Source organism: Mus pahari, chromosome 1 (assembly GCF_900095145.1).
Source record: "Mus pahari chromosome 1, PAHARI_EIJ_v1.1, whole genome shotgun sequence".
Lineage (NCBI taxonomy): Eukaryota > Metazoa > Chordata > Mammalia > Rodentia > Muridae > Mus > Mus pahari.
Genome location: NC_034590.1, coordinates 89427124 through 89446999, shown reverse-complemented (window position 1 = coordinate 89446999; position 19876 = coordinate 89427124). Strand labels below are relative to the sequence as shown.

Here is a 19876-nt window from a genome sequence, read left to right as displayed (position 1 = left end):
CACACACACACACACACACACATACACACACACACACACACACACATACACACACACACCTACCTATTGACGTGTAGCCCTGGTACTTGCTTTTTAAACTAAGCTAGCTTTGAGTTCAGTCCCTGCCTCCCTAAGTGCTGGGGTTAAGTACACCAATACACACAGCTCAATAATGGTATTTTAAATCACTAATTAAAAATTCTCTCACAACTGCAAACTAAGGTACTCTGAAAATGGCACATCTGTGTGAAAGTCCTCACAGGCTGAACAGCATCGCGGCATGAGTGCGGTGAGGTGAAATGTCAAGGACGGAGGGCCAGAATTATCCTCGGCACTCTTACTGATCATATATTACTAAATCGTGTATCTAATCTTATCCTCGTTTTAATAGATAAAACTTTTGGAGGAATATATTGTTAAACTTAGAAGACTACTGGTCTTTACGAACTCTAAAACTAAGACTATTACAACACTAGAAGCCTAAAGAAGAAATCCCTTTGGGCTCCTTTATAGGCTACCAACTGATACTCTCATCAGTGTATGGGCAAATGCATTGATTTATGCCTCCCTTCCATTTATGACTAGAAAGATTATGTAATCACTTCCGTATCTGAATCCATGTCCTTGGCCTATAGTCAATTATATTTGGCTCAGAATAAACTATATATTACTCTCTTTGGAGCAAGAGCTGTGCTTGGCATCAACACATGAATTCCTGAGCTGTGAACACAGTATCTTCAGAGCAATAATCAGGCATTTAAAATGGAATCACAGTAGCTTTAAAGCCTTCATTCTTACTTCTGTTCTCTCCGAGAATTTTCAAAACAGAGTAACCTGTCTATTATCTCAGCTCAGATAATAGTTGTCACCCCAAAGATTAAAAACTTCCTCTTAAAAAAAAAAAACCTATAACCATTGCATTCATAGCTCTACACATGGTCTAATCTTCCCTCCCCTCTCCAAGTCTACAAGAGCCTGCTCTGGACACAGCAACCATCTACAAAATGTCAGGAAGAACTCAACGCGCGGCACGAGAAAGAAAACACTGAGCTGTACTGTACCGACTGGTCAGATCTGTGGGTTTGGACAAATAGGTCTTTTATTTTCGAACTTGCTCCTCCTCTCCCCCTTGACTGAATATCCATTTGCAAACATGTCTTACCTGCTTATATCATTCTGTACAAGCATCCGGTAGGCAGTTGGTGCAGAACAGAAGACAGTGATGGGGAACTTGGAGAGGGTCTGCAGTTGAGAAAGAGCAAACTGTCTCAACTGTAGTGTTAATCGGCCAGAGGCACAGCACAACATAAAACTATTTATTTGCATGGAAATGCACTCGGATCTTTCCTGTCTTTGTGGGCTTTGTAGATGGAGACATCTGAAAACTCCTAATCTCTACTTTAGTTGCCAGTCCCATAAGTGGTGCTACTAATGCTAACACATTTCTAACCATGAACCTCCTCTACGCTGCCTTACTTGCAAGATGGAAGATGATTCAAAACGGGGCAAATAGTGTGCAAAAACACATGCTCCTTGGGTCCATGGAGAAAAAACACTACTCCATGCAGACTTTGCCCAGCCTGTATCTGAAGTATTCCACATCACATCAGAGGCTATCAAATCCAGCCAGAACCTGGAATACAAATAGCACTGTTGTATAAATCTGTTGAACTGGTAGGAATTACATGCGTATAAATATATGTAAAAATTTAAATATATAATTTTATGAAAGTATCTAATTTGTTGGAAAACACATTTTCTTCTTTCTTTTTTTTTTCCTTGGATTTTTTTCAATTTACATTTCAAATGTTTTCCCCTTTCCAGGTCTCCCCTTCAGAAATTCCCATCCCATCACCCCTCCCCCTGCCTCTATGAGGGTGCTCCCCCACCTACCCACTCCCATCCTCCCACCCTGGCATTCCTACACTGGGGCATTGAACACCCTCATGCCTGAGGGCCTCTCCTCCCACTGATGTCCAACAAGGCCATCCTCTGCCACATCACAAAAACCAGTCTACAAATCAATCTTTTTGCAAGCTTTATACTATAGCCACAGTTCTGGGAAAATACCTTCCATTGACAGACAATCCTAAACCAAAGCTGCTGTGGGTGTGTCCAATCATCTTAGGAGGCCCAGTCGTCCCACTGGTAAAGTAGATGGCCATCATCTCGTTGTGTTTTGTGTCCACACAGGTGTGACTGTCACTGGCATATCTGCAAAGGACAATCTACAGTGTTTTTATGACTGACCTCTGAGGAAGATTTGAAAACCTATCTGCTTTGGGCCTCTTTGGCTTCTGAATCAGTGACTTGGATTCAGTCCCAAGGTAAAAAGCTACCTCTGTTTCCATCCTTTGACTTGTGAGATGTGAGCAGCCACCTTCAAGATCATGTGTCTGCTAGGGAGAGCCCTCATCCAAAACTGATCATTGTGGGTGTCTAGACTGTCACAGCCCTGAGATCCATCCACAGCCCAGAACTCCCAGTGTGTTAGCTGAGAGCTTCACAGGGAATGCATAGAAAGTCAATTTCTTCCTTTGCCCAGTCCTTCATCCTTTCCATCTTTCACAAGAGAACTCCTCAATAAGCATCTTGTACACTGTTCTCTACCTCAGTGAATGCTTTGTATTTCCTTATTTACTTTATCTCAAGCAGAACCCTTCTTACCGAAAAGCTTGCACTGCCAACTGTTAGTTCTGTAACAATCACTGATTATTCTCATTACTTACTGCTTTTCTTTGCGGTTGACCTCACTGCTCCTGAGTTGGATACTTTTTTCATTATTGCCTTTCTTTGTAGGGCACTGTTCTAAAATTCAGGGTACTCACTTCATCATCTCCTTGAGATTCCCCCAGCCTTCTCTGGAGTGCTGGGAAACAATTAATTTGGAGTGGAGATTTTCACATTTAGCTGCCACGGTATCTACTGCTGGGGCCAAAGCATCATCAGTAATAATGCACTTAGCTTTTGAAGATTGTAGTCTATAGAGGATGTCTTTCTGGGTCAGCTGAGTGGTTCCTGGAATTAAAACTGTCCCTAGAGGAATAGAAAAGAAATAACATTTAAAAGCAAGGTTAACTTCTATGATAGTTAGGATAGTGTAACTAATACATTCACACTCTATGTGTCTCAGAATGAGTTAGTGAATTAACTAGGGGCGAAATCTATTTGTCTTCCATTGTTCTGATTTTGCCTTGCAAGAGGTCTCCAACATGAGACCTAACATGAGAGCATTAATGCTGACTGATTATCTTGTATTTGAAGATCACCCATAACACTGAGCTTGGAGGAATTGTGGTTTAAAAACGATATGCAGCACTGGTTGTGTGCTTGGGTGCCAGATACTAGTCTATTTTGTATATTTTAACTCATTCAGTCCCCGTCTACAGTAAGCAGCTGTGCATGGCTGGCCTCCTGGCTTCTGAATGTAAGCAAAACTGCAGGACTCAGAGCATGAGGTTAGACTCCAGACCTGGACATGTCACCACTCCAGTCCAGGGCCTCTTACAATGCACAGATTGTTTTCTTTTTCTTGAAGCATGTATCTTTTCTGTGGTTCTACTCTTGCCTGTAGTAAATTACAAGGTAAGGTGCAATGTGTTGGTGTCCTGGAGCTAGACACCCATAAACTTGTGCCTCAGATAAACCCTTCACCTCTGTAAGCCTCAGATTCTGTTTCTATAAAGTTGGAATTATAAAAATATACCCCTCATAGAATTATTCCAGGATTCACTTAGTGAATGTATGCAATGAGTTTAGAATAAAACTTAATATGTTTTAGCAATTAGCTCTTTGTTTCAAAGAATGAATGGATATTTTGCTTGAATAATAGACATGCTAACATGGAAGGAGGAGAAATCTCATGAGTTCCCACCCCTAGACAAAGAATTACAACAACTAACGACTGCTGAGAGAGGAAGAAATAGCCCCTCCCAGGAATGAGCACCCAAATTTTATCTAATTCAAAGTGGTCAGCTCTGAAACTGTATATTCACAAACAAAAACAGAGGAGTCAGTAGCTTGCAGGTTGTTTTTTTTTCTGATTTATTTGTTTTGTTTATTTTATTTCATCTTATTTATTTATTTATTTAGTATACTAAATAGGTATAGGTTAGTAGGTTTCATTTTTATGTTTGTGCATGTATCTATACATATATGGAACAGTAATAATAAAAGAAAAGGAAGTTATCAACTTGAGGTAGGGAGTGGGAAGCATTGAAGGGAGAGAACATGGGAGGGGCTCAAGGGAGGAAAGGAAAGTAATGTAATTTTGTTTTGACTCAAATGTGTGTAGTAGTGGTTATTGGTTGTCAACTTAATGACATCTGGAATTGACTAAAACCCAAGTGACTGGGCACACCAGTGAGGTAGTTTTCTTTACTTTAAACATTTGCAGTGGGAAGACTGGCCCTAAATATGTATCTTTTGAAGTGGGAGGATCCACATGAAATTTGGACCACACTCTCTGGTGAAAGCCTAGAGAAAGGCTGTGCGAGAGGAAAGTGCTTCTTCTTTGCCTGCCTGCTGTCACTCTCTCTGCCAAGCCTTCTGGCATTAGAGCCTACTTCTCTGGTATCCCAGCTTATACTGAAGACTAGCTGAGACATCGGGCCTCATGGACTGAACAATTACTGGATTCTTGGACTTTCCATTGCAAGTCAGCCATTGTTGACTTAGACCAAAGTCGGTCCTATAAGCCATTCTGTTTATATGTGAACAGAGATTCATTCTATCAATTTTGTTTCTCTAGAGAATCCTGATGGATACAATGCAATAAAAACAAATTAAAAATAAAAATAATTAATTTGAAAACAAAAATAATGTATCATCTGGACTGGAGAGAGATGGCTCATTGGAGAAGAGCACTGGCTGCTCTTGGAGAGGACCTCAGTTAGGTCTCAGCATCCACACGGCAGCTCACAAGAGCTCCAGCCACACACACACACACACACACACACACACACACACACACCACATAACACACATACTTAACACACATATATAACATACAGTATATCTTTAAGAAGGGAACCTTTCATCTATCTTTGTTTCTATCTACTCAACTCCATACTGTGTATTTCTCATACACCTGGCTTCTGGGATACACCACTTTTAGCTCTCAATCCTTAAGAGATCTATAGACAGTATTTACTTCTGGATGGTTTTTACCCTTCCCAGGTGATAGATGAGTCAGACCCTCTGAATTCTGTGTGAAAACATAGACGCCCAGGCTACACGCCAGAGTTTTAGATTCAGAAGATGTTGAGTGGCAGTAGAGAATTCGTTCTGACAAACTCCCTAGACCTTCTCTCTGTCTCACAGTCTCCCTTAGATAACCATTATCAAAACTGATGTGTTAGCCATGCCTTTGCCTTTCTTAATCTTATCATCTATGTATAGACTCCTAAGCCATGTACAAGCAACTGCAGTCCTATTGAGTTAGGACTTCAACTTCACCGTTCAACTAGCCATTTATTTTTTAAGATTTGTTTTTATGTGCAGGTGTGCATGCGTCTGGGTCTTTGTGAATTGATGTACACATGTGTGCCTTCAGAGGCCAGAAGAAGGCATTAGATCATTTGGAACTGGAGTTCCAGGCATTTGTGAGCTGCCTGAAGTAGGTACTGGGATCCAAAACTCTGGTCATTACAACTGAACAGCAAGATCATTAGTCCCTGAGTCATTTCCCACAGCCTCTAGCTGTATATTCATTAAGTGGGAAAAATGACCAGGAAAACAAATGACTGTGAGCCACAAATACTAACATCCTTAGACTATTATATGCATGGCTCATTGTCTCTCTCTCTCATCCTTCTAAGATAGTTTACCTTCCTTATGGAGAGCCCCAGGAATCATGTCAGAATCAGAAAAGTTGCCTCTGACTTATTCTGAGTGGCTTCTCCTGGAGCTCTACCATCAGATTCTGCTCAAGTACTAAAGATACCCAGTGATCTGTCAGATGGGTCACGTGGGGTCAGAGCCTGAAGCATCTGAATAGCAATCAAAGCTGCACACAGTGAACAGTGTCACAGTGAACAGGAATGTTAGCAGAGGAGTTAAAGAGGTGGCACCTGAGAAAGATGCAGACAAGAGGCACAGTAGCTTCAGGACAAACAGGAAGAGGCTACTGGCTAGAGTCTGCTTACAAAACCCCTGAGCTCCTTCTGTACTGTTTTCCCCCCTGTAAGGTTCTCCAGCAGCCATTCAGTTGCCTCTTTTTATTGAATTTATATGAATGCATACCTGATCCTACCAGTTAAACAGTGCCTTACTGAGAAAGTGAGCTTAAGTAATGTTCATGCATACACTCATTTTGTAAAAGATAAAAAGTATCTGGAAATTGGCTCTGCTTTTCCAATGTGTAATTTATATGTATATATGAAATAGAATATTTTAGCTATCCTTTAATAAAAGAGTGGCCACTAAATACTGTGATATACTGTGACAGTCAGAACATTAATTCAGCAGATATTTTTCTGAACATTTACTATATCTGTAGTTGCAGAGATATGCTGTAGTAATGGCCTTTTAAGAGCATATGTAGACTCATGGGAATTGCAGGTTATAGATAGGCAAATAGTATGCCCCAAAAGTTTAAATAGTTTTTGTTTTTTTTTTTTTGTTTGTTTGTTTGTTTTGGTTTTTCGAGACAGGGTTTCTCTGTATAGCCCTGGCTGTCCTGGAACTCACTTGGTAGACCAGGCTGGCCTCGAACTCAGAAATCCGCCCGCCTCTGCCTCCTGAGTGCTGGGATTAAAGGCCTGCGCCACCAGGCCTGGCTACCACAGTCTTTACATATTAAAAGTTCAATCCCTTTAAAATTCAAAGTCTCTTANTCTGCCTCCCGAGTGCTGGGATTAAAGGCCTGCGCCACCAGGCCCGGCTTAAATAGTTTTGTGTGTGTGTGTGTGTGTACACGCACATGCCTGCTTCCTTCACAAACAAACTTTATCTTCATTGTTTGGGATTAAAGGTATGTATAAGGGTGTGTCTGTATTTCAGCCAGAGGAATTAACGGTGTGTGATGAGGGCTGAGCCACACGCAACTAGAAACAGGTTTTTTTCAGTAAATAACTCATTCTCAAGGTTCACAGTGTGAACAAATATCCTGCAACAGAGAATGGCCCTATAGGCTCACATATTTGAATATTTGGTTCCCAGTTGGTAGTATATTCAGGTAGGATTGGGAGGTATGACTTTGTAGAAGGGTCTGTGGCCTTGTGGGAGGCAGTATGCCACTGAAGGTGGGCTCAGAGGTTTCAAATATGCCAGGTCCAATCTTGTCTGTTCTCTGTTTCCTACTTGTGCATCAGATGTAGGATCTCAGCTACTGTTCCAGCATCATGCCTGCCTGCTTACCACCATAATGAAAGTGGGCTAACCCTCTGGCACTGTAAGCAAGTCATGAATTAAGTACTTTAAAAAAAAAATAAGTTGACTTTGTCATGGTGTTTCTTTCAGCAAAAGAACAGTAACTAAAACAGGTGCTTAAAGAATATAGTTGCTAGGGTAAGATAGCAGGATAAGGTTGTCTGAGAAGGCAAAATTAAATTGAGGATTGAGGAATCTGGAGAGATGGCCCAGAGGTTAAGAGCACTAGATGCTCTTGCAGAAGACCCAAGTTCTATTCCTAGTACCCACATAGTAGTTCACAACCATCTTTAACTCCAGTTCCCCAGGAATCTGATGACACACTCTCCCGGCCTCTGTAGGCACCAGGCATGCACATAACACACAGATACACATACAGGGAAAACACTCATACACATAAAATAATTAAATCCTAAAAACCAAACCAAACAGCAAAAGAAAAAAAAAAAAACATCTGACACTTGAAAGTTGAGTAAGAGCTGGACATGTACTTAGTTTTGAGGGAAAGAAGTGCCAGGCATAGGAAAGAGTATGCAGAAAAGTCAGGAGATGGGAATGACCACACGTTAGCAAAGACATTTGTCCTGATAGAGTCAGGAAGGCTAATGGTAGAGACATGAAAGGAAGGGTGGGCAAATGTCTGCAAGCAGTGGATAAACCTGGCTTGTTGAAATGTGCTCAGGAGTGTGACACACTAACCTGTTCGCAGACAGGCCACATTCGCAAGCCACCACTCTGGGATCTTGGGCAGTATCACCATTACTCTGTCTCCTCTTTGCAAGGAGCAGGCTTCTGTGAGTATGTTGGCAAACTTCCTGGATAAAGACCCGAGTTCTTCAAAACTCCATCTCAGCTCTTCTCCATTTCCATCTATCCACCAGAAGGCTGGATTGGAAAGTCTCTCTCCAGCCTGAAGAGAGCAGAGTGGTTGTGGACTTAGAGGTTGTCATAGAGTTAAATTATATTATATTAATTATATTATAGAGTTAAATTATATTTCAGCTGACTTAATAAACATATTCTCTGCAGAAAACTCACAAGTCAGGACATCCATGGGGTAAGTGCACATCACTCAGAGGTTCCTATTTCTACATGCTGGGAGCCATGTCAGTTCGCTAGGACCAGGTCCTTTCTCATTTATCATGATTTCCCCCAATTCCACAGTTAGAATTCTTGCATCCCTTCATCCCGTCCCTCATGGATGTATCTATACTTCATTTCTTGCTATTTTGACTCTTAGAGTCACTTTTTATTCCTTTTTTGTTTAAAAGTGGGAAAGAAATACATTAATATAACCTAGGCTTTCTCAAGCAGCCATGATGGAACTACTGGCGTTGTGGGCCAGGAAAGTCCATATTCTGGGAGTCTTCTGTACATTGCAGGACTTCCACAGTACCCTTCTTCCTTCAAATGTCACTCATGACTACTGATTTCCATTGATCACCCCCTTGTGGCAGTGAAACTCTCTGTAGCCACTGCTGACTGCCTCTGGGGGCTGTGATCACTTGCAGTTGAACTCACTGAAGCAAGTTTGAGTGGCATTTGCTCCATACCTTTTCCATATTGGTCCATTGGTCCAGGACATCTTTTGCAAAATTGAAATACTCTGGAATCTCTATTTTGAAGTCTTGTTTCATGGACTCATAGTTGGAAAAGTTCTGAGGGGTCGCTGTTCTGTAATCTTTATACAAGACTCTCATAGGATCAGGAATTGCTAGGCGGTGAAAACACCTAGCACGAAGTAACATCACCATGGTGACAAGAGCTAGCTAGCATCAGTGGTGTTGGATGCTGTGGCATGTGAGATTTCCATGCAGACTAATCCAGCTAAAAGACAGGTAAAGGTGACATATATTTGGTTTTTGTTTGCAAAGTAGTAAGACCCTAAAGCAGCTAAGTTTTATTGTAATTTTTCAGCACCCTCTCAACATCATTTTCTGGGCATGCTGCGCTTTGATGCTTTGTTATTCGTTGTTACTAAATCCTTAGAGAAACCCTGTAAAATAGGTACTGTTACTATCTATGTGTACAGATAGAGAAAGTAATAAGAGCCATTGGCTGGATTCAAATCCAGATTTGTATGGGCCCCGCCCATTCTCCTGACTACCCCAGTGTTGCATCCTACATGCATTTCTCAACATTCTGTGACTCTAACAGAGGCATCTGATCTAAAGTCATATCAAAACACCACAGATTATGTACAGATGAGGGAACTGAGAGTGGCCGTACCAGCTTGGTCTGAAAGCACTGTCTGTGCTTAGAGTCTATCTGGTTTATAGGCTGTGGTTCCCATGCTCCCAATAGGAGCCCACACCATCATCGAGTCCACACTTGGAGATATAATAACAGGGCTCCTGACGGGAGGTCCTCCCCAACCACCTACTCCTCCTTCCTTCTGTGGGAAGTCATTTGATCACAAAGTCAGTTACTTGACTGAGGCTATTAAAATACAGTTAGTGTTGCAGGGATTGGAACTGAGTTTCTGCTCTTTAAGCTTCCCACGATTTTCCTGCAGTAAAACATAGCTACTCTCACAATCACTAAACCATAATTTTAACAGTGATTCTAGCTGTGTGATAGGGCAGCCTAGCTATGTGGAATCATTTCTGTAATGATAAAGTGTTCGACATACCAGATATTAGCTCAGCTTTATCTTACATGGATCTGGTGGCTAGGCATCATGCTGATGAACTGGATGCATTTGAAATCCAGCGGCTCCAGGTGTCTACTTCCTTGTGTGAGAACCACACGAGTCAGTGATCTTGAGCTCTCTGAGATCATCCAGCTTGAACCTCCTTGTCTTTCACCTGCAAAGAAGATGAACCTCAAGCAAAGTAAGCAACAGGCTTTACCCTATTATAGCAGGCTCGAACTTGGGTCTTTGGACTCTCATTTGAATGGTTTTACTTTGGGTCAACAGGATTCCAGCAGAGCTGTGACGTAATATCCCATTTATGCATTGCATTACCAGGAAAGATTTTTACAAAATCTTTAATGCCTGGATAATTGACCAATGAAGTTAGCACTTTGGGGAGTGGGCCTATGCTATTTTTAACATTTTACTCAGAGTTGTAATGCATAACACAAGTTGAGATCCACTCATTCAGAGTCTATGATCTATGAACCACTGTACCACTTGGACACTTGTCAGAAGTGTATAATCTTTAGGTCCCACTGAAGATCCATTGAATTAGTGGATTTAAATCTTTTAACAAGATTCTCCACACAAGTTTCTGTGTTCAAGTGAGAGATTCACTGGTCTTTAGGATGTTGGCTAAGTCCATTGCCTGTTGAGTCAGACAGTCATGGAATAAGGTCCATTTGCCGCCCAGTTGTTGTGACCCTATTTGAACAGCAAGCCACTGACTCTCAGTTTCACCTTTTATTAGTACAGAGACTGAGTGAACCTCTGTCAGAGAGCCGTGTTTCCCAAAGACCGAGTTCAACAATGCAAATGGCCCTCATGGCACCTAGCCTACTGTTTTTCACTGGAATGAGGGTTGGTAAATGGTGGACTTCCTGGGCCATATTGTCTCTATTGTGTTACTTGACTCTGCCTTAGATGTTGGTAATACATAAATAAGCAAATGTGGCCAAATTCTTCCAAATACTTTATCAGTGACCACTGAAACTTAAATTTCATGCACTTTTCGTGTGTTAGGAAGTATTGTTCCACTTTTCTCCCTCAACTAATTAAAAACATGAAAACCACTGTTAGTTCACAAAGCTGTCAAAAATGGGTAGGAGGCTGGATAACTCATGGCCTATAGTTGTCTGATGGTGCAAGACTGTAAATTCTGTGAGGACCCAGGCCTTGTCTGTCACACTCATGCTTCTATCCCCAGGAGTAATAGCCACATTTGACTCATAGTATATGCATTTTTGATCCAGTTTTCTGATCCAATTGAAATTAAAACTAACTGGAAAACAATATTAGCCTTTGTAGTGGCTATTCCTGGTTGTCAACTTGACTATATTTGAAATGAACTACAATCCAGAACTGGAAGGCTCAGCAGTGAACCTAATCTGGAGGCTGGGAGATAGAAGTTTCTGATCTGGATCTTGGTACGGAGATCTTGAGACACAGTGGTGATTGAATCCAGAAGATTAAGACAGGGAGATCTCCGAGTCCAAGGTCATCTGGGATTAAAGGTGTGGTGGCACACACCTTTGATCTGGGCTACACCTTCTGCTGGGGACCATATAAGTACATTGGAAGAAGGGAGTCTAGCTCTCACTCTTTCGCCTTCTTGCTGTGTGGGACTCAGCAACTGCTAGATCCTTGGACTTCCATTAACAGCTACTACTGAACCATTGTTGGGATTTGGACTGCAGACTGTAAGTCATCAATAAATTCCTTTACTCTATAGAGCATATCTGTAAGTTCTGTGACTCTAGAGAACCCTGACTAATACAGTCTTTAACCCCAGAACTTGGGAGGCAGAAGTAGACAGATTTCTGTGAGTTAATATATATGTTATATGTTATACATTATATGTTATATATTATATATCATATATATTTTATATAGTATATGTTAGATTATTTATTATTTATATTTATTGACTGAATAAATAGCTTTTTCAGAAGGGGGATTTTTTTTCTTTTTTACTGGATAATTTCTTTATTTACATTTCAAATGTTATCCCCTTTCCTGGTTCCCCCCAAGCCCCCTACCCCACTCTCCTCCCCCTGCTTCTATGAGGGTGTTCGCCCATCTACCCACCCACTCCCATCTCCCCCACCCTCAAATTCCCCTACACTGGGGCATCCATCTAGCCATCACAGGATCAAGGGCCTCTCCTCCCATTGATACCCGACAAAGCCAACCTCTGAATTTTTAGCTGCAGAGTTATAGTTGACCTGAAAGGTGCCTTTGCTGCCTTAATAAGAGTTACATGACTACCTGCATCATCTCACATGAGGCCATTTCTATTAATATAAATACAAGTTTAAAATCAGTTCATTGCCAGTAACTCCTCAGCTAAGGTTTGGAACTTTGTGCCCACCTCCCTCCCCATGCTAGCATTTTTGAGCTTGCTCAGACCTGTGCATCCTGTGACAAACTACTGTGGATTCCTATGTGCCTCTGCCCTGCTGTCTCTATGAAGCACCTTTTCATTGTATATTAGTGAGTAGTGGCTGGTGGCAATAAAAATAACGAAAACACATTGTTTGAAATTCTCAAAGAACTAATAAAAATGAGGAAGTAAAACAAAAGAAAAACCAGTTTATTGGTTACAGTGATTGTACTTCAAGTGCTTGATAGTCATGTGTGGCTCTGGTCACCGTGCACTGGAAAGAGTTTGTGTAGAATATACCAGATCTATTGCTGCAGAATATACCAGATCTGTCTGGCTGATGGCTCAAATCTGAACTCACATAAAATGGAAAGTTTAAAATACAGAAAAAGTATGGAGGAAATTTCCAAAGGTAAGAGCTTTTTCTAGGTTCAGGGTTGGGAAAGGGCTGCCCAGAACTTTCTTTTACCTAATAGTTGTGGAGAAAAAGCAGTGACAGAATTTCAAGACTGAAAAAGCAGCCTGTTCTTTAGAACAGAAATCTCTCTGAGGCTGATTCCCCAGGGTTAAGGCCTCACTGCCCATTTGGCTGCGCTCCACCTTCTTTACAGACTTAGGATCGAGTTTCTTTCAACTTTGCCTTTCTGCCCCGGTACAGAAGACTGAAAGTTGGGCTGATGGTGGTAGGCAGCACCGAGTTCTCAGAAGCAAACCCATCTTGGTCTTTACTGTTTGGTACAATGTCTTCAAACGGCTCAAAAACCATAAGGACATTCGTTTAAAAATGTTCCTTCCTGCCTTAAAGGTTTAGTATTTTGATGCAGTTCTACCCCCAAGAAGCCACTCTTCTCCCTGGTCTCTCAAATATGACCGCAGATGCTCATTTCCCTCCAGGTGTCTGTATACAGTGGGTGGCCTAAGATTCTAACTATCCACACATCCAATCCATTTGCAATAATGTGGTTTTAGAAACCTTTTCATATCAGTACATAGAGCTCTTTAGTCATTCCTTAAAAAAAAAAAAAATGCCTTGAATTATACCAAACAGCTGCCACATTATTTCATTAATCTAGTTTCCTATTGATGATAATTTGAGTTGTCCCTGTTATTTTACAATTTAAATGAAATATTGAAGCCATTTCTCCTAATACAAATGTTATTTTAAAATAGTTAAGAACTATTCCTAATGTTTCCTGTCCAATTGAACCAAAGGGTGAGAATTTGGTCTGGTTCAGACACATTATTTGTAGGTTACTGTCTTAATCAGGTTTCTATTCCTACAAAAAACATCATGACCAAGAAGCAAGTTGGGGAGGAAAGGGTTTATTCAGCCTACACTTCCATATTCTGTTCATCACCAAAGGAAGTCAGGATTGGAGCTCAAGCAGGTCAGGAAGCAGGAGCTGATGCAGAGGCCATGGAGGGATGTTACTTACTGGCTTGCTTCCCCTGGCTTCTCAGCTTGCTTTCTTATAGAATCCAAGACTACCAGCCTAGGGATAGCACCACCCACAATGGGCTCTCTCACCCTTGATCACCAATTGAGAAAATGCCTTACAGTTGGATCTCATGGAGGCATTTCCTCAAGGGAGGCTCCTTTCTCTGTGACAACTCCAGCTTGTGTCCAGTTGACACACAAAACCAGCCATTACAGTTACTATGGTTCATTTATTTACTCAATACATACTGCTTGAATGTTTAAAATGTTGCATATATAGACAACATATTGGGGAAATAGAGAAGAGGTCCTCTCTACTGTCATGACTGGCACATGTAAATGAAGTAAAACAAAACCGTGCTTTTACCTGAGAAGGAAAGTAGGAGAAAACAAGGATATTCTGGAAAGTCTCTCCAGGGATGCCATTTTTGCTGAGATCTGGCAAGTTGGCAAGTTGTGCCTAGCATTTTGGATTGATTTATTATTCCACATTCCAGAGAAACACACCACCCTCAAACATACACACACCCAACTGAACAATCTGTCCATTCATCCTGAGACAGGCCTATATCAGATGCTGAGAATACTTCTGTTAACATGATAAGGGCATCTGTCTCTCCGAGTTTACAGACTATTAAACCACTATGCAAATATTTACACTGGGGATAAATACAGTGTACTCACCTTGCTGATACCAAGCAGAATCAGAGTTCGCTGTGTGTTGTTCCTTCCCTAACCCCTTTCACAAATACATTGGTGTAGCCACTGATAACTTACTCGAGTTCAAGTAAATAGCCACCCTCCCATGCTCATGCAAAACCCCTCATTAAACTCAGGGAGTGCAGAACAGATGTGAGAGTAGGAGTGGGAGGGCCTTCTCAGGGAGAAGAAGGGGCTTGGGAGGAGCTAGAAGCAGAGGGAAGAGAGAAATAAAGGGCTATATGATCAAAATACATTAGGTATGTATGCAATTGTCAATGAATATGCTTTTTAAGAAGGACTTACCTCAATGAACATTTTTAGAAGTCACATTTTTTAAAAGAACAGAAAATTGACCAATCAGTTGGAACTTAAAATGATCATAAGCATTTTTAAATAGAAAAAGGAATGTCAACACCCCTTCATCAAACCCATAATATTTCTTTCTTACCCACAAGGCTCAGTCAGTTCCTGCCTTTACAATGCTCTTATCTTACAATGTCCACTTTCCTATTTGTATAATCCCTTGCAGGTGAAAGAAAAGATCACTTCTGCATGGCAAATCTAGATTTTACACCAAGCCGTGAAATGTTGCTAAGAAAAATTCTAAGAAAGGCACCACTGTCTGGATGGATATGCTTTTGAAAGAATTTAAAGTCTCATCTGAAATAAGAACTTGGGGTCCATAGAGATGGCAGGGCAGCGGGATCTTCCATCTTTCCACATCTCCACAAAGCCCTTCTGCCTGATTAGCCCAACAACGGCAGATACACAGCTTCAAAGCAAAGTACAACTCCATGGGTCTCACCCACAAAAAGACCTTGTCTTAATTCCCACCCTCAATATACTGCTTTAGAGTATCCCTCATCCTGGAGAGAAGACGTTTTCAAGAGGTAGTCTGTGTACTTTTGGATATTTAGAAGATGAACTTCCATCTGTCACTGAGCAGGGTTCAGTCAAGCAGAAGAAAACAGAAACATTTGGCTCCTACTCGCTTTTTTTTTTTTTTTTCCAAAACATTTTATCATGGAAACACATGGACCCATTATTAAACCCCAAATCTCACCAAAAGGCCTAAGCTGCTCTGCCAGCAATGTCCTGTGGGTGCTCAGTGTTCCCATGGCAGCTGAAAGATTCTGATTTAGAAACCCCTCTGCCACCCATGGCTTCACAGAGCATTTTCTGGAGTTGCTGGTTTTGTTTGCTAAACATTTATAAAGAAAACCCACACTGTTGCAGGAGGTCTTACACAGGAAAAGAAATTGGATACTCACTAAAGACACTGCTTCCCACACAGCTGGAGCGATAGCAGACCTGCTTAATGGAAGAGAAAGCCAGTTTCTTACCTCTGCTTTAGTGTTGGTGGTAGATCAAAGTGGAAGGAGTTTGACAGCAGAGAGTGTTAGACTGGCCCGGAGTGCCTTTCCTTAATTGGTGGATATATTGGTGGGAGGAGCGTGAATGTTTACATAACCCTGGCCTGTCCTTAACCTTCTTAACAGGTAATGATCTGTACACACAGAAAAGTTTTAGCAGGCTGGGAAGGCAGTGCGTGTGCTTTTAGTAGGAGGGAAAGACTTGCTGAAAAGCAACCGGAATCTGAGGCTTACACAAGCCTCAGCCCTTCAGAGGCGGAGGCCGTGTTTCTCAGCTTGCCAGTGATTCAGAGATCTGTAACAAGCTATGGTGTCTTCTCTGACCCACACTTCACCGCTCGGCCTTCCTGCTCTGCTGTAGTGACAGCAGCCCTGCTGCTTGCCTAAGACACAGGCATGTTCCAACCTTGAGATCCTTGAACTCCCACGGCCTGTCACTCTTCCCACGGCCAAATCCTCATTTGGTGAAATATCCTATCCCAGGCATTTCTTCACCACCTTTTTTAACCTAGAAATCTTCATTTATTTTTTTTTCCTGCTTTTAACTTTAAAAAAAAATTTTTTTTGCATTTCTAAACACCAACTTTGAAAATAAGAACTTTGCTTTATTTACTGATGGATCATCAGTGTATATATTAACTAGTAGCAAATGTTAGCCATCCAATAAATGTTTCATGTGATATGGGAACAGATGGCTCACCCAATCGTATATGATAAAAATCCAACTCAAATTTAGTTAAATACTGGAATTAATAAGCTGGGCATGTTGGCACATACTTTTAATCCCAGTGCTTGGGAGGCAGAGACAGGTGGAGCTCTGAGAGTTTGGGGCTAGCCTGGTGTACACAGTGAGTTCTAGGACAGCAATGGCTTTCATAGATAGAGCCTGTAACACAAGCAAGCAAGAAAACAAAGAATGTATTGGTCCCCTTTAAAAACATTGGTCTTTAAAATTTTTGATTTCTGGAAATTTACTATGTAAATAGTCACACTGTTTGTAATGAGTGAGTTTTAGTTCATCCTTTCAGATCTTTATGCTGTTTCACTTTGCTGTGCTGTGCATTGCTTTGCTTTGCTTTGCTTGTGTTTTGCTGTGCTGTGCTGTGCTGTGCTGTGCTGTGCTGTGCTGTGCTGTGCTGTGCTTTGCTTTGCTTGTGTTTTGCTGTCCTGTGCTGTGCTGTGCTGTGCTGTGCTTTGCTTTGCTTTGCTTTGCTTTGCTTTGCTTTGCTTTGCTTTGCTTTGCTTTGCTTTGCTTTGCTTTGCTTTGCTTTGCTTGTGCTCTGCTCTGCTCTGCTCTGCTCTGCTCTGCTCTGCTCTGCTCTGCTCTGCTCTGCTCTGCTTTCTTGCCTTATTTCACTGGCTGGCATCCACACTGGAGCAGTGAAGTGGAGTTCTTGGTGCCATCCTAAAGTAGGATGTACTGAGGCTTCCACGGTGAGTTCTACTGCCAGCTGTGGGCTTTGTTATTGATGGTCTTTGTGGTGAAATCTAAGGAGTTTGATTTTTGTTTGTTTATATGTTTTTTGTCAAAATAGCTTTGTTTGTTTTTTTTAACACATTACCCTCTCTACTCAGCTTTCTCTTTTCCTGATATGTTGGTTTCACAGCAACTCTTGATGTTTCCTTTTCTTTTTCTTTTTTCTTCTTTTCTGTTTTCAGTGTATTCCAACTGCAGTTTTCCCTCCCTCCACTCCTCCCAGGAACCTCCCCAACTTCCCTCTTCCCCAGGTACTCTCTTTTTCACTTTAGAAAAGTGCAGGCCTCCCAGTGATATCAACAGAACACAGCTTAACAAGATGCAAGAAGATCAGGCACACTACCTCATATGAAATCTAAGGAGGCAACCCAGTAGAGGAAAAGGGTCACAATAGCAGGCAAAAGAGTCAGAGACACCCCTATTCCCATTGTTAGGAGTCCCACAAGAACACCAAGCTACACAACCATAACATAGATGCAGAGGACCTATTGAAAACCCATGCAGGTTACATGACAGCTGCTCCAGAATCTGTGAACCCTATGTGGTCCTGCTTAGTTGGTTCAGTGAGCAATGTTTCTCTGGTATCCTCAACCCCTCTGGCTCCTTCAATTCTTCCTACTCCTTTTCCTCAGGGTTTTCCCATCTCCAAGAGAAGGGACTGGATGGAGATCTCCCATTCGGGATCTTTCTCTGCCTACTGTCTGTCTGTGGGTCTCTGCGTCTGCTCTCATCAGCTGCCAGCTGAAGCCTCTCTGATGATGACTGTGCTAGGCACCAATCTATGAGGAAAGCAGAATTACCATTATAATTATACCATTAGCAATGGTATAATCATATTACCATTATATATGGTATAATTATATTACCATTATTAGCAATGGTATAATTATATTACCATTAGCAATTGTTTATTTAGGTAAAAAATGATTTTTAAAATTTTTTATTTTATTAAATTTTTTTCTTTTTTATTAGATATTTTCTTTATTTACATTTCAAATGTTATCCCTTTTCCTTGTTTCCCCTTTGAAACCCCCCTCTCCCCTCTCCCCTCTCCCCTCTCCCCTCTCCTCTCTCCCCTCCTCCTGCTCACCAACCCACCCACTCCTGCTTCCTAGCCCTGGTGTTCTCCTACACTGGGACATAGAGCCTTCACAGGACGACGGGCTCTCCTCCCAATTAATGACCAACATGGCAATCCTCTGCTACATATGGAGCTGGAGCCATGAATCCCTCCATGTGTACTCTTTGGTAAGTGGTTTAGTCCCTGGGAGCTCTGAGGGTACTGGTTAGTTCATATTGTTGTTCCTCCTATGGGGCTTCAGCTTCTTGGGTCCTTTCTCTAGCTCCTCCATTGGGGACTCTGTGCTCAGTCCGATGGTTGGCTGTGAGCCTATACCTCTGTATTTGTCAGGCACTGGTAGAACCCCTCAGGAGACAGCTATATCAGGCACCTGTCAGCAAGCACTTGTTGGCATCCACAGTAGTGTCTGGGTTTGGTGACCGTATATGGGATGGATCCCCAGGTGGGACAGTCTCTGAAAGGTCATTCCTTCAGTCTCTGCTCCACACTTTGTCTCTGTACCTCCTTCCATGGGTATTTTATTCTCCTTTCTAAGAAGGACTGAAGTATCCATACTTTGGTCTTCCTTCTTCTTGAGTTTCATGTGGTTTGTGAATTGTATCTTGGGTATTCCAAGCTTCTGAGCAAATATCCATTTATCAGTGAGTGCATACCATGTGTGTTCTTTTGTGATATCACTCAGGATGATATTTTCTAGTTCCATCCATTTGCCTATGAATTTCATGAATTCATTGTTTTTAATAGCTGAGTAGTATAGTACTCTATTGTGTAAATGTACCACATTTCCTGTATCCATTCCTCTGTTGAAGGAAACTGGGTGCTTTCTAGCATCTGGCTATTATAAATAAGGCTGCTATGAGCATAGTGGAACATGTGTCCTTATAAAATGATTTTCTATCCTAGGTCCCTGGGCTATCCAGGCTCCTGTTGGGCAGTATTGGGCATGGACTCCCTTCTTGTGGCTCTGTCAAGTTAGATCAGTCATTGGCTGGCCACTCCTATGAGTTCTGTGCCTCTATTGCCCCAGCATTTCTTCCAGGCAGGACAGATTTTTAGGTTGAAGGTTTGGAGGCTGGGTTGATATTCCAGTCCCACCAGTGGTAGCGTTACCTCGTTACAGAGGGTGGTCGGTTCAGGCTCCATATCCTCTATTACTAGTAGTCCTCGCTGGGAGTTTCTACTACACCTGGTTTCGGCAAAGCTCACCCCCAATGCTCTCCAATTCCAGTCATCTCCCCCATCTGACCTGATAACTCCTATTGCAATCCCCATCCACAGAGTCTATTTCTCCTTCTCAGGGGAATCTATGCGTAATCATTAGAGCCCTCCTTGTTATTTAGCCTCTCTGGGTCTGTGGACTGCATGCTGATCCTTTACTTAACAGCTAATATCCACTTATGAGTGAATACATAT

General features: G+C 41.8%; 1 protein-coding gene across 3 annotated transcripts in view; it reads right to left on the bottom strand.

Moving 5' to 3' along the window:
• The window catches only part of Acsm3 (acyl-CoA synthetase medium chain family member 3), a 23853-nt gene extending 7914 nt beyond the window's left edge, over positions 1-15939 (bottom strand). The window contains exons 1-8 of one of the 3 annotated variants that reach the window (XM_021190127.2): positions 15876-15939; positions 10030-10178; positions 8925-9198; positions 8071-8281; positions 2829-3036; positions 2071-2214; positions 1477-1633; positions 1163-1242 (exon numbers count right to left, since the gene is read on the bottom strand). In XM_021190127.2, the coding sequence (XP_021045786.1) occupies positions 1163-1242; positions 1477-1633; positions 2071-2214; positions 2829-3036; positions 8071-8281; positions 8925-9125 (1001 nt within the window). In that variant the 5' untranslated portion in view covers positions 9126-9198; positions 10030-10178; positions 15876-15939. Of the gene's footprint in view, positions 1-1162; positions 1243-1476; positions 1634-2070; positions 2215-2828; positions 3037-8070; positions 8282-8924; positions 9199-10003; positions 10179-15803 lie in introns of all 3 variants that reach the window. The other 2 variants (XM_029541124.1, XM_029541128.1) reach the window with 2 other exon arrangements.
• Positions 15940-19876: the final 3937 nt, after the last annotated feature.